Raw genomic sequence first — 13,548 nt, forward strand, 5'->3', positions numbered from 1 at the left:
TTGGAATTAGAAGACGCTATAAATATATACGAGTTTAAAGGTCGAGTTTGATTCAATAAATTTAGAAATGTGTTTTACTATTTTAGAAATTAACGAACATTTACATTTTTAATTATATTTAAATTTAAAATTTTTTATATTTAATTTAAAATATTTTTATTCCAAATTCATTTGCGTGTTTAATCATCATGATTATTGGGTTAATTGCATAGAAGGTTTCCAGAATATGACCTCTATTTTAAATGTCCCTTAACTTCAAAATATTTTATTTTGGTCCTCAAACAATTAACATCATTCCAATTAAATCCTTCTCTATTTTTTGTACTTTTCCAGTAGAAGTTGTTGACGATAATTGTCCCAATCAACTAATAACACGTGTTATCCTTTAATTAGACATATTTTAGAGAATGAGATAATTCAACTAAAATTTGATACTACTGAACTCAAATCTTGTTGAAATTACTTAAAATAGACGTAATTAAAGTTGTTTTAAGTTATTTTATAAAAAAAACTTAATGCGTGTGTCGTCAGTCGTCACCCACATCTAACCCAAAAAAATGAAAGGACTCGATTAGAATGATTTTAATAGTTTGAGGGTTAAAATAAAATATTTTAAAGCTTAGAGACTAATTTAGAATGAGGTGAAAGTTTAAAGACCTCCTATGCAATTAACTCATAATTATTATTACTCCGAAATTATGTATATCGAAGCGAGAAAACAAAGTTGGGAAATGACAAGAAACATATTTTATAGAAGAAAAAGTAAAAATTTTCATTGCCGATTTGACCATTTCAAGAGCAAAATGTTCTACCAACTAAATATACTTCAAAAGGATGTCTGCAATGGTTGGACCATTAGCAGCTGTGTCCTCTTAAAATATCTTAAAAAGCAGTCCACCGTGTGTGGCAAAGAAGGGAGCGAAGACAAGTGATTCGACTGCCATTAGCTTGATGAGGATGTTCAGTGATGGGCCGGATGTATCCTTTAGAGGGTCCCCGATGGTGTCACCGATAACAGCTGCCTTGTGTGGATCTGAGCCTTTGGGGCCGAGGGATTTTGCATGTGGTGAAGCACCAGCCTACATTTCATCATAAAATCATGAGCATCAATAGATAGATATTACTTTTCATAAGACTGGATCATAGAAAATCAAATAAGAAAAATCGGAGATACCTCAATATACTTCTTGGCGTTATCCCAAGCACCCCCGGTGTTGGATGCAGAAATAGCAATCTGCAATATTACCAAGACCGAAACGGCAGTTATGACAAACTGTCGGTAGGAAACATCTCAGGCAATGTGTTTGAATTTAACATTACCTGGACACCGGAGACAAGGGACCCTGCAAGGACACCTGAGAGAGTTTCCACGCCGAAAAAGATCCCAACAAGGGGTGTGAGAATAACAAGAGCACCCGGGGGGATCATTTCTTTGATGGAGTCGTCGGTCGAGATCTTTACACAGGTAGCCTAGTCAGGCTTAGCAGTGCCTTCCATGAGACCAGGGATTGAGTTGAACTGTGCGCACTTCTTCGACCATCTTCAGAGCTGCACTTCGCACACTCCCTGCAAGGACACCTGAGAGAGTTTCCACGCCGAAAAAGATCCCAACAAGGGGTGTGAGAATAACAAGAGCACCCGGGGGGATCATTTCTTTGATGGAGTCGTCGGTCGAGATCTTTACACAGGTAGCCTAGTCAGGCTTAGCAGTGCCTTCCATGAGACCAGGGATTGAGTTGAACTGTCTGCGCACTTCTTCGACCATCTTCAGAGCTGCACTTCGCACACTCTTCATGGTCATAGCAGAGAACCAATAAGGAAGCATTGCCCCAACAAGCAAACCGATAAAAACTTTAGGGGTCAATACATCAACCATTGAGATGGCAGCGCGGCTCACAAAGGCACCAAAGAGAGAAAGGGAAACCAGGGCTGCTGAACCAATGTTAAACCCCTCAAAAGAAATGCAGCATGCTCAAATGAAAGTAGTTTGGAAAAAAAAATGGCCAACCTGCTTCACTAGATCAAGGCAACATCAGTGCCAATCAAAACCTGCGTTCAAACTCGTTATGTCAAACCAACATAAAAGAAGACGTATTCTGTGGCTCATGCCAGCCATCTCAGCAATGCCTCCAGCGTTATCGCTTATGGGACCATATGCATCGATAGCCAACCCAGTAGCTATGGTGCTTAGCATTCCGAGGGCAGCAACAGCAATGCCATACATAGAAGCAAAGCTAAAACTAACGAAAATACTGACAGCGATAGCAAAAATGGGAATAATGCAAGACTTGTAACCCAATGCAAGGCCAAAAATAACATTAGTTGCAGCTCCAGTCCTGCAGGAATCAGCAACATCTTGTACAGGGCTGCAGAAGAAAATAAAGAATGTTCTTAAAATCAATGATGAGAGAAAGGACGATCAAGGAGAAAAAATAATGCCATCAAGACTTCTACCTGTATGCATTGCTAGTGTAGTACTCGGTTACGAAACCAATAATTAGGCCAGCCCAAAGACCAACAGCAACGCACAAGAATAGTTGCCTGCAGAAGAAACTCATTGTTACACACTCATTCTAGTCGAGCAAAACTTTTGAAATTTTTTTTATGAAAGAAAGGGCTTACCAATTCTTCACAGCTTTCTGGTCTCCAAAATTGAAAATGGTGAAGGAAGATGGAAGAGCTACCCAACTAACAATCCCAATTCCAATGGTCATGAGAATGGTGGAGATGATGAGTTGCCTCTTCAATGCTGGCTCAATTTCCTTTACAGCCTTGATCTCAAATAAATCAGTTGCGAATAATGTTGTGATCAAACAAACAACAATACCTACAGAACTGATGATGAAGGATATAACATTGGAGTCAATTCATGATTGATGCCAAAAGAAGATATTTAAGCAACAACAAGTGCAGCACAAGATGATTCGGCATAGGACCCGAAAAGATCAAATCCCATTCCAGCTATATCACCAACATTATCCCCAACGTTATCAGCGATTACCTGAAAACATGGAAACAATTCGGTGACAATCCAAAAGGAAACACTAACACTCACTTTTCCAATTTCAGGATGCTAGAACATTTTCACAGATATTACTTACAGCAGGGTTTCTAGGGTCATCCTCGGGAATGTCCGTTCCACCTTGCCCACAAGATCAGCACCCACATCAGCAGCTTTGGTGTGGATTCCTCCACCAACTCTGCCAAAAAGAGCCATGGATGAACCTCCGAGCCCATAACCAGTGATTGCCTCAAAAAGACCACTCCAGTCATCACCGTAATAGAGCTTGAACAAGTTGATGGTAATGTAAAGCACATAAAGGCCATTTGCAGCAAGAAGAAAGCCCATGACAGCACCAGATCTAAACGCAGTTATAAATGCCTTTCCAACTCCCTTTCTTGCCTCAAGGGTGGTTCTAGCATTTGCATAGGTAGCAATTTTCATCCCAAGAAATCCAGAAACAACTGAAGTGACGGCACCGAGCAAGAAAGATATGGTGCTGAATGCAGCAGTGGCAAGAGCAGGCTTGCAAATCTTTGATTTGTCATACGTGCAAGGCTGGCTTTTGAACTGAAACCCTCAACCGAGCCAAGGAAAAGGAAAATCAAGATTGCAAAAGCAACCATGAAAATGCCAACATACTGGTACTCGGTGAAAAGAAACGAGGTTGCCCCTGTAAACTCAAATCCAAAATTAGGTAACTCGGAAAGTCTTTCAGAGTAAACAAATTGAAGAGCTTGACCACTGTAAACTTAATTCAGGCCCCATATAAAGTAAGACTAGAATATCTAATTCAGGTTCAGGTTCACGTTAACTAAAATGGTATATAGAAACAATAACAATCCAATCCAGGAAGCATCAATTCATTTAAGATAAATAACCGACAATTTATTTATTTTTACAATAGTAATACTTTAACATAGGAAAACATGAAGAAACGGAGTGCCGACAAACCAAAAACTCCACCAACTAAACATTCTTTTGATAAAATGAGAAACAAAAGATCTAAACTTTAAGAACGTAAAAACCAAAATGTATCACAAGAACAACAACAAATCTCCTTTTCTAAATAAAAAAACACTTCGGTTAAGTAACTCAGACGCCCAAAAAAGCTCATGAAAATCCAACATCAAATTCATTTCTTAAGGGAAAAAAGAAGCTAAATATACCATTTTCAAAGAACATAGATCAGAGAAGACTTTAAGAAAAAAGTGAAAAGAGCAACAACCTTCAGAGATGGCGTTTTGAATTTCAGCACATTTAAGAACAACGCCGTGGTCATTGAGACCTTCTTCTTCTTCAATGAGGTAATCGGAGTACCCGTTTTTCGCAGCCGAACCGTTGTTGACCGACTCTGGACTCGGAGAAAGCTTCACCCTGGAAACTAGCACCCATTGTACTAGAGAAAAGGCAATCCCAATCACCGCGCAAACCGGGATTAGGATCTGGACTCCAAGATCTGGCAAAATCCAAGCTCCCATAGCCATATTAACGAAGCGAAATGCAAGCTACGAGTAACGAGAAAGAACAGACTTTGCCAGTGAGGAAAACGAGAACCGAATGAGGGATTATATACAGAAAAGCTTGCAGTGTAAATTAAAAAAGAAAGCGTGAAAACAAAGATTTGTCTTATTATTGTAAGATAAGCATATCTGTTTGAGTTGGGAAAGCGGGACGAATATGGTGGGAGACATTAAACTGTGAAAATGACAATTGTCTTTTTTATTTTATTATTTTATATAAAAATAGAATTTATTACATAAAAAAGGATGCTTTTTTCTCCAAAAATTCTGGGAAGCACCATATCCACATTAAACATAGGATTTTTTTCCTATTAAAATATTATTTTATAGTCGAATGTATTAATTATATTTTCATGTATATAAAAATATATATAACTTTATTGCATGATATTCAACATTAGTCGATACTCTCAAAATATTATTTTATTTATATCACAACATTAAATAAAGTTTATAAAATTGCAAATTGCAAATGGGTGAAGTTGATAATATTTAATTTTCCAAGGTCGTCGATTAATTTAAGTTCCACCTAAATTTGGACATTACTTATCACCAATAATAGAAAAATAGAAAATGCATGAAAAAAAATGAATTTGATTAATAATATTAATTTAAAACAAAAACGAGGGAAAGTAAAATGCATCAAATGTCCCCATTTTTCTGTAACCTTTTGTTGTTGATTATGGACATGATGGATTGGTGATGAGTCGGTTGGTGCTTTCTGACGTGAAACAGAGCAAAATAAGTTTATTCAGTTAACTATTATCTGTTGAGTGATGGAGAATAAAGAAGAAAACGTAGACTAGAGAGAGACATGCCCCCTAAAAAAATTAAAAATTTATGATTTAAACTTTTAAAACTTTTAAAATATATAATTTGGTCTCACATAATTTTTTGAAATTCATATTAATTTTTAAATTTTTTGAATGTTTTTAATTAAATTCTTCCCATAATTTTAAAAAATTCTCATTAAGTCTCTCAAAAATTTAAAATTTTTAGTTATATCTTTTTTTTTTGAAAGATTGTTTAATAGAACCCTTCAAAAAAATTAATTTTAACCTCTATTTTTAATTTTTTTAAGTTCATCCTCTAAACTCTATCATCAAGTTATGCCACTAAATAAAAAGTTATAAGATAATAATTTTGGTGATGATTCTAGTTGCCTTTAGAGATGGTGGTTTTGTGGATATGTCTCTTGCTCTTCATGAAAGGAATATTTATAAGGCCTTTGATATGAGATATTTAGGAGTTATCATGTCGTTGATATCGAATAGATGTCATAAAGGTTGAGGGTTTAGACTAAGAGATCAAGGGTGTCAACATGTGACCAATGATGATGTTACATATATATATTCACATGATAATAAGCGATCGACACATAATTGTTTATGGGGTGCGTTACGTATATATGAAAGTTTGCATGTATCTTACATTCACATCTTTGAAGGTTCACGTGAGTAATATGTTTGCTCATATATAGAATCACAAAAAAGAAGGTTTGCTTATATTAAGGATCACACAAATAAGTAGTAACATTGTCTTTAAAAAGAACTATGTAAATGAGTTATTACAAATTTAGTTAGAGATTTGAGATTTTTTTATAACAATTATTAAATTTATTTCTTCTTATTGAAGATTTTAATAAAATTGTATTTTATGTGTTTAAGAAATAAAAATATAGTAAAAATTATGCCTATCTTAAATATGAATGAAATTAAACGGATAAAAGAATATTATTCATCAAAAAACATATAAACTTTACTTATTTTAACTGTATTAACATATGAAGTGATCTCAATAGTTCATGAATAATTGTTAATCTTTAACATTTTGGATTTAAGCATGACGTCAATAAATATATTTAAATATTTCTATTAAATAATTAAGAACCTTTTAAACAAATATTCATTTCACTAAATCAATTTTTTTGGTAAGAGTGAAATAACATCATAAAAATATAATTTAAAAAAAACTATAAAATTATATGAATAAATTAATGTTTTTTAATATGGAAAAAGTCATTTAAGTGTTGCTTGAGAATTACCTTTAAAGAGTAATGGTGTGGATTCAATACCTTATATATTTATAATGGTTTTCAGAACCGGATCCGTTAGCGAACCAGTCATGCTATCGGTTTATTGGTTCAACCGGTCGAATCTATCCGACCGGTCGAAAGAACCAGACACGTCATAATTATTTAAAAAATTAAATAAAAATACCAAAAATATTTAATAAAAAATAATTTTTTATATCACAAGTCATATTCAAAGCAAGTCATAACATATATAAGTTAAAAACCATAAAATTAAGTAAAACAAAATGATTCAAATTAACTACAACATAATATTTAAGGTAAATCATATTAAATAATAAATATAATTATATAACTATAATTAAAAAATAAATTTGAGGTTAAAAAAAGCATAACAAAATGATATTGTTTGGTTTAATTTTTTTTTTAAAAAACAATCCCACATGGCTAAGAAACATAGAAGAGCATCCCAAAAGTCTAAAGAATAAAAATATGAGAACAAAACAATATCACATTACTAAGAAACATAGAAGCACATCACAATTAACTTCTATAAATAATAGAGGTAATTTGACATTCAAAATCATGAGTCTTTTGGTGAGCATTGAGTGAACTATTCTTTCACTTAATCAAGCTCGAATTTTAGGCTTCAATCGAGCTTCTAATTTTTTTTTGAGTTCAAGCCTTTTTGAGTTCAAGTTTCAATATTATATTTTGAGTTTGAGTTGAACTTGATAATTTTTAGCTTGTGAATTTGAGTTGAGTTGAGCTTACTTTTAAAGTTTTCAAGTTCGAGTCGAGCTCAGCAATACTCGAGTTCGACTTGGCTAGTTTAACAAACGACGTTGGTTTAATTTTTTTTTAAAAAAAAATCCCATTTTCCCGGTTTTTCGATTTTTAGCCGGTCCGGTTCGAATGGTTCAACAGTTCTGGCCGGTTCACTAATAGATTCAACCGGTTTAGATTGAATCGACAAACAACGATTCTCGATTAAACCGATTGAATCGATCGTCCGATCCGATTTTCAAACAGAGATATTTATATTGATCTTTTAGTTTATCAATACATCATTCCATTTTCAAGATTCTTTGACTCTACGATTCAATTTCTTATCATCATTAAATATTTTATTGAATCATCGTGTAACATCCGACATCGAGAAGAAATAAATTACAGTAAATATTTTGTGTCCTATACGATATTTGGGCCGTATTTACCCAAAGTCCAATGGCAATGGGCACCTATCGGACGGGTAAAAATGGAAACCCGATGTCTTCTCAGTCTTGCATAGTTGCACTTACATTTCTACTTTCACCTGCGAGCTAAAGGAAATTCCTAAATTGCTCTCTGTGTGTGCTCTTCTCTTTAATCTAGGAATCACACTCATGTTACAGTTCCTTTTTTTTTACTATTATCTGAAAAAAAAAAGAATAGAAATACCTACAGAAATTAAAATTTTGGGGTTATTGTTTTCTTAGTCATTGAATGTTGCTCTCCAAAAGAGAAACTCTTTTGTCTTTTAATTTTGGATAATTTACTGTATTTTGTTTTTTTCCCTCGTTTCTATTCATTACAATGGGAAAGAAGAAGAGAAGTTCCCCACTCGATAATCTTGACTTTCCTTCTTCTTTGGGTATGATTCTATTTCCCTATTTATATTGTTTCAACAAACCATTTTTGTGTGTGGAAGAGATAATAAATGAATAATATCGGTCGATTTTGTAAGAATTCAGTGCTATGATTATTGAGAAAATAAGTAAAATCCCCTCTTTTTATTTTAGTTTCTTTAATTTGTTTTCAGTTCAATAGATGGAAATGGGGTTTTCAGGTTTGTTACAATTTTTTTTTTATAAATCTCTTTATTTAATCTTGGTCATTTTGTTCACAAGTGGAGTACTTAAAATTCCATGCTTCTTTGTTTCGATTTCTTGAATGGAAAACTGAAGCTACTATTGTATGTTAATGTAATGCGAATGCTTGCTATTGATGTTTTTTTTTCTCTTCAGTAGATGGATTATTTTGTAAATTTATGGGTTTTCAGCTGAGTTTTGTTTCTTTGCCATTTTGTTTCATGACTGTACCATATTGCAATTAGATCATATCGGCCTGCTTACCGTTATGAAACTTAAGACTGTTGAATGTATCAAACTATTGTGCTTGAACATCCTCCTTAAAGGTTCACCAAATTCTATCATTGCCAAGTGAGCCTTGATTTGATTTTCTTCAACCTTTAGGCCTTGGATATTTAGTTGATCACCTCACCTGTTTATAAGGAAACTGCAATAATTTTTTCTTTTTCTGTCTCCTTCTTACTTGTCTTTGAAGTGTACCATTTGTTGGTATCACTCGTTTACATTCTTTTATGTACTTATCCTTATTTTTGGTTTAACGGAGTTCTGTTACCTTGATGTGGTTAGATGTTATGTTACTCAAACTCAGGTGCGAGTGTTGGGTAAGTGCATGCATCCGACACAAGTGTGTTCAATTTTTTCTATGTTTTTCATATATTTGAGAGGTACTTAAAGGATCATATCCGTGTCCAAGAATATGTCGGATATAGTTACTTAAGAATTTGAAAAGTCAAAGCAACATTGGCTAGATTTGACTTATTTTCAGCTTAATAATCTAAAATAGCCAAGTGTTCTCCCTTATTTAAATGTAAACTATCAAGTGTGAATAATCATCGTACCATTTATTGCATATTGCAGAGGAGAAGTCGTGCTTGTCGGGGACAGCATTATTACCCAAGGAGGTTTTGCACTTTTCCTCGTTCATTTATGAAAACCATTATTTCTCCGGTGTTTTTTCTTTGTTTTTTAATTTATAGTTCTGAGATATCTTTTTTTATGCTTCAGTTCATCTATTTGTCAATTGAATAGTCTGTATTTTTTCATTGATTTCTGCCCCTCCTTGCTTTCTTTTATAGCATTTGATGAATTTGGATGCTGGCATTGATGTTGGAGATAGTTCTGTGAAGCTACTTAATTCCAACACTTCTGTTGCTCATCACCATTACGATCTTGGGCATTCGGTATTATTAAAAAGGTCACGCCATTACTATGGTCATCACTACTCGCGCAGAAACTCCAGCAGCCTTTCAAATCCATCAACTTCACGTGGCTCTTTAGTCCTTTACATGATGAGAGATTATCCTTCAAGTTTGCTCAATACAAACCCGAGTCAGGACACTGTGCAGGATGTATGTATCTTTGTTTCACCCCTACAATATTAACATGCATATTAGCATCGGGAAAATCGTTTTTATCTCATCTAGATCATTACATCAGGAAACTCTCAGCAGATTTTAGGAACTCGTGTTTATTCATAAAATTAAAGAATTGGATTATTATTTAACCTTCAAACTGAGTCATGCTCATTCTTTTTTTATTCGGCCTCAGCCATTGACTTCAGTTCACGAATTTTTTGCAGATGGTAGGGAAAAAGCATTTGGCTTTAGCAGGCCAGAAAGAATTAGGTCTAGTACATTGGTGATGGATGCAGTATCACCGGACACGGTGAAGGCGGTTTGTAGCGTATGTCAAAAGCATTTAAGAAGGAAACCTTATTTTCTGGGAAATATGCCAGCTTCCGGAGAATTTTCTGCTGTGGCAGTTCTAGTTTGTGGCCACGTATACCATACAGATTGTTTGGAAGGGAGAACAAGCTTCGAGGAGAGGCACGACCCACGGTGTCCGTTATGTTCAGCTTCACCATCACTAAGTTGATTCTTCTAGTGAAAAGAAGTGATTGTAGAAATATTTACGTAATTTAAGGCATATTCTAAGCTGAAGTTTACAGATTAGGATCTTTAAACCATGCGCAAATGTATTGCTAATGTTACAGCCAGTTGGCAGCTATTAGAGCTTGAAAATGCTCATCCTGTACCCTATTTACTTGGACCTTGGTAAGCATAGAGCAACGGTATAGATTTTATTAAGTGGCCATTTGCTTTAGGTATATTTTAAAACTTTTTTGGCATAATCTTTGCAATGTTCACCCGGCATAAACCTTAAATTAATCAAACTGATCGAATAAGCATGGTTAATTAAAGAATATGGGTGCATATTTATTATTAATTATAAAACACTTGAATCTGTTAAATGTGATGACCGCATAGCGCAGTGGATTAGCGCGTTTGACTTCGGATCAAAAGGTCGTGGGTTCGACTCCCACTGTGGTCGGTTTTCTTTTAAAGGATTGTGCTTTTCATGATAAATCGTAATGATAATTGTTAATCATATTTTTACTCCAACATTTAAAGTCAAGCAATGTATGTATAACTTGACACACTTCCTAAATTGACAATAAACTCAAATCGTTATGTCTATAAGATGTTGAAGATCTTATTATCTATTTTTTTCCATATATCTATATCCAATTTATAAATTTTTATTTTTATTTTCTCTTTTCTTTTCTATTTCACATGTGGCCATTAATACAAATTATTAAAATAAATCTTACTAGATAAATTAATTTTATAATTATTGAAATATAAAATCAATTTTATTTCTAATTATTAAACAAAACCAATATAACTAAATAAACTTTCAAATCAAAAGTTATTTTTAGAAAGCATGGAATAGGAACATAATGAAAATTTATTCTTTGATAATTACAAGATAATATTTGATAAAATTCAAATATTCATAAACAAATTATCCATCTAACGATTACAAATTAATCTTAGAACCTCACATGCCAAATGATCAAACATGGAAGATACCTCAAAATTTTAACCAATAATTGTCTTAACACCTGATTAGTGATTAATACACTTAGAGTAATTTCCACCTTAAATTAATTACCTTTTCTTAGAATTTCCCCTTTATTAATACTTCCACGTTTTGCCAACTCATAAACCACCGCCATTAAAACCTTCAACTGCCACCAGATTTTCCTTGTAAAAAAAAATCCATTGACCGCCCCGTTTTTCGGTCCTTGTACTTTCTTGTTATCTTTCGAGTTACCATGGCGACGATGACGAATGTATCTTCATCGTCCAACAAGGTTGCTTCGATAACAGAGAAAGTATGGCAGACTGTTTACGGGAAGTCTTCGAGCGGCAGCATAAGCCACCTGAGGCGGTGTTCTTACGAGAATGACGATGAATTCGAGGATTATGACGGGTTCGGCACCGTGCCGTTGATGCAAATGGGTGCTGAAAGAACAAAAAACGTGTTAATTCTCATGAGTGACACCGGCGGCGGCCATCGAGCTTCGGCCGAGGCCATCAGGGACGCTTTTCGCATTGAATTCGGCGATGATTACCAGGTACTTTCCTTGCCTGCAAATCGTTTGTTTTTTTTGTCTCTATTTCTTTGGTGATGAATGTTTTTTTTCTTCAGATTTTTGTGAAAGATGTTTGGAAAGAATACACAGGGTGCCCATTGAATGACATGGAGAGGTCCTACAAGTTCATGGTGAAACATGTACAACTCTGGAAAGTTGCCTTTCACAGTACCTCTCCTAGATGGGTACATAGTTCTATCTTGCTGCCATTTCTGCTTATTATGCCAAGTAATCATTTCCATCTATAGCTCAATTGAAAGAATCCATGTTAGGTCAATATTACTGACTCTTATTTTGTTAATTGAAGGGAAGTAGAGCTGGCCTAATGGAGTACAAGCCAGACATTATCATTAGTGTTCATCCCATTAATGCAACACATTCCTCTCTGGGTTCTTAAATGCAAGGCCTTCAAAAGAAAGTAGTTTTTGTCACTGTAAACAGACCTAAACTCCTGCCATCCCACATGGTAATTTTGACAAACAAAGACCTTTTTGAGTTCTTTAATAGCAAATCCTTATCGATATGTTAAACAAATTGGAATCAATGGTTAGGTTTCATCCTGGGGTTGATAGATGTTACTGCCCTCTAAGAGAGCACTGTGTGATGGGCTTTAAGAGTCACAGGTTCAGGTTTTCGGTCTGCCAATTCGGCCCTCTTTTGCACGAGCTGTTCTTTCCAAGGTGAGTGATCCTAGCAGCATACAATACTTGATATATCATCTATTTGACTGGTTTGATTTGATGGGGTTTTCTGGTTTTTGTAGGATGACTTGAGAAAAGAGCTCGAGATGGATCCAGATTTGCCTGTTGTGCTGCTAATGGGAGGGGTAAAGGAATGGGTCCTGTTAAGGAAACAGCAAAAGCTCTTGGCAAATCATTGTATGATAGAGTTCAAAAGAAACCTATAGGACAATTAATCATCATATGTGGCCGAAACAAAGGCCATGCCTCTACATTGGAAACAGAGGAATGGAAGATCCCGGTGAAGGTAATTTCGTCTTGATTCGACTTACTGTGCCGGATACATACCCTCGTCTCCGAGTAACATAAGTTGTACTCTTTGACACTATAGGTAAGAGGTTTTGAGACTCAGATGGAGAAATGGATGGGAGCTTGTGATTGCATAATTACAAAAGTAGGTTCATGAAATTTCAATTTAAACTCCACCTACATGCATAGATTGATCTTATCTTCTTGAATTACAGGCCGGTCCAGGCACCATTGCAGAGGCTTTGATCAGGGGGCTTACTATTGTTCTCAACGACTACATTCCAGGACAGGTTCAATAACACAACTTTTGACCGCATTCTTTTTGAGTTGGCTTCAATGGCTTATTGTTTTGGTGGTTGCAGGAAAAGGGAAATGTACCATATGTCGTCGACAACGGAGCCGGGGTTTTCACCCGGAGTCCGAAGGCAACGGCTAGAATCGTGGCCTGATGGTTCAGCACAAGAACAGATGAGCTGAAGAGGTGTCGGAGAATGCTCTAAAACTAGCACAATCAGAGGCAGTATTCAATACCATAAAGGATATCCATCAGCTTGCCTTCCAAAGAGGGCCTCTTGCCAATGTTCCTTATGTCTTGACATCATCAATCACAAACCTTGTGTAACATATATATATCACATCTAAACATCTTCCAAATGTAACCGAGATTCGTTCCTCCACTAAACTATGTAAAGCTAAGCATTATTGTACAGGGTC

The 13,548-nt window shown here is 35.0% G+C and overlaps 1 protein-coding gene, 1 non-coding gene and 2 pseudogenes across 2 annotated transcripts; 3 read left to right on the top strand and 1 right to left on the bottom strand.

Annotated features, from left to right (window-relative positions):
* Positions 1-870: 870 nt before the first annotated feature.
* LOC120117599 lies at positions 871-4,603 on the bottom strand (annotated as a pseudogene).
* A 3,470-nt stretch (positions 4,604-8,073) lies between these two features.
* On the top strand, positions 8,074-10,290 carry LOC120117551. The gene is made up of 4 exons (XM_039137814.1): positions 8,074-8,189; positions 9,265-9,308; positions 9,483-9,755; positions 9,986-10,290. Exons 1-4 carry the CDS (start codon positions 8,132-8,134, stop codon positions 10,046-10,048), a joined length of 438 nt encoding a protein of 145 aa, XP_038993745.1. The 5' UTR covers positions 8,074-8,131; the 3' UTR covers positions 10,049-10,290.
* Positions 10,291-10,663: 373 nt separating this feature from the next.
* TRNAR-UCG lies at positions 10,664-10,737 on the top strand. The gene has a single exon. It is a non-coding gene; the product is annotated as a tRNA-Arg (tRNA).
* A 756-nt stretch (positions 10,738-11,493) lies between these two features.
* On the top strand, positions 11,494-13,471 carry LOC120117873 (annotated as a pseudogene).
* Positions 13,472-13,548: the final 77 nt, after the last annotated feature.

Source organism: Hibiscus syriacus, unplaced genomic scaffold (genome assembly GCF_006381635.1).
Source record: "Hibiscus syriacus cultivar Baekdansim isolate YM2019G1 unplaced genomic scaffold, ASM638163v2 tig00110321_pilon, whole genome shotgun sequence".
NCBI classification, from domain to species: domain Eukaryota; kingdom Viridiplantae; phylum Streptophyta; class Magnoliopsida; order Malvales; family Malvaceae; genus Hibiscus; species Hibiscus syriacus.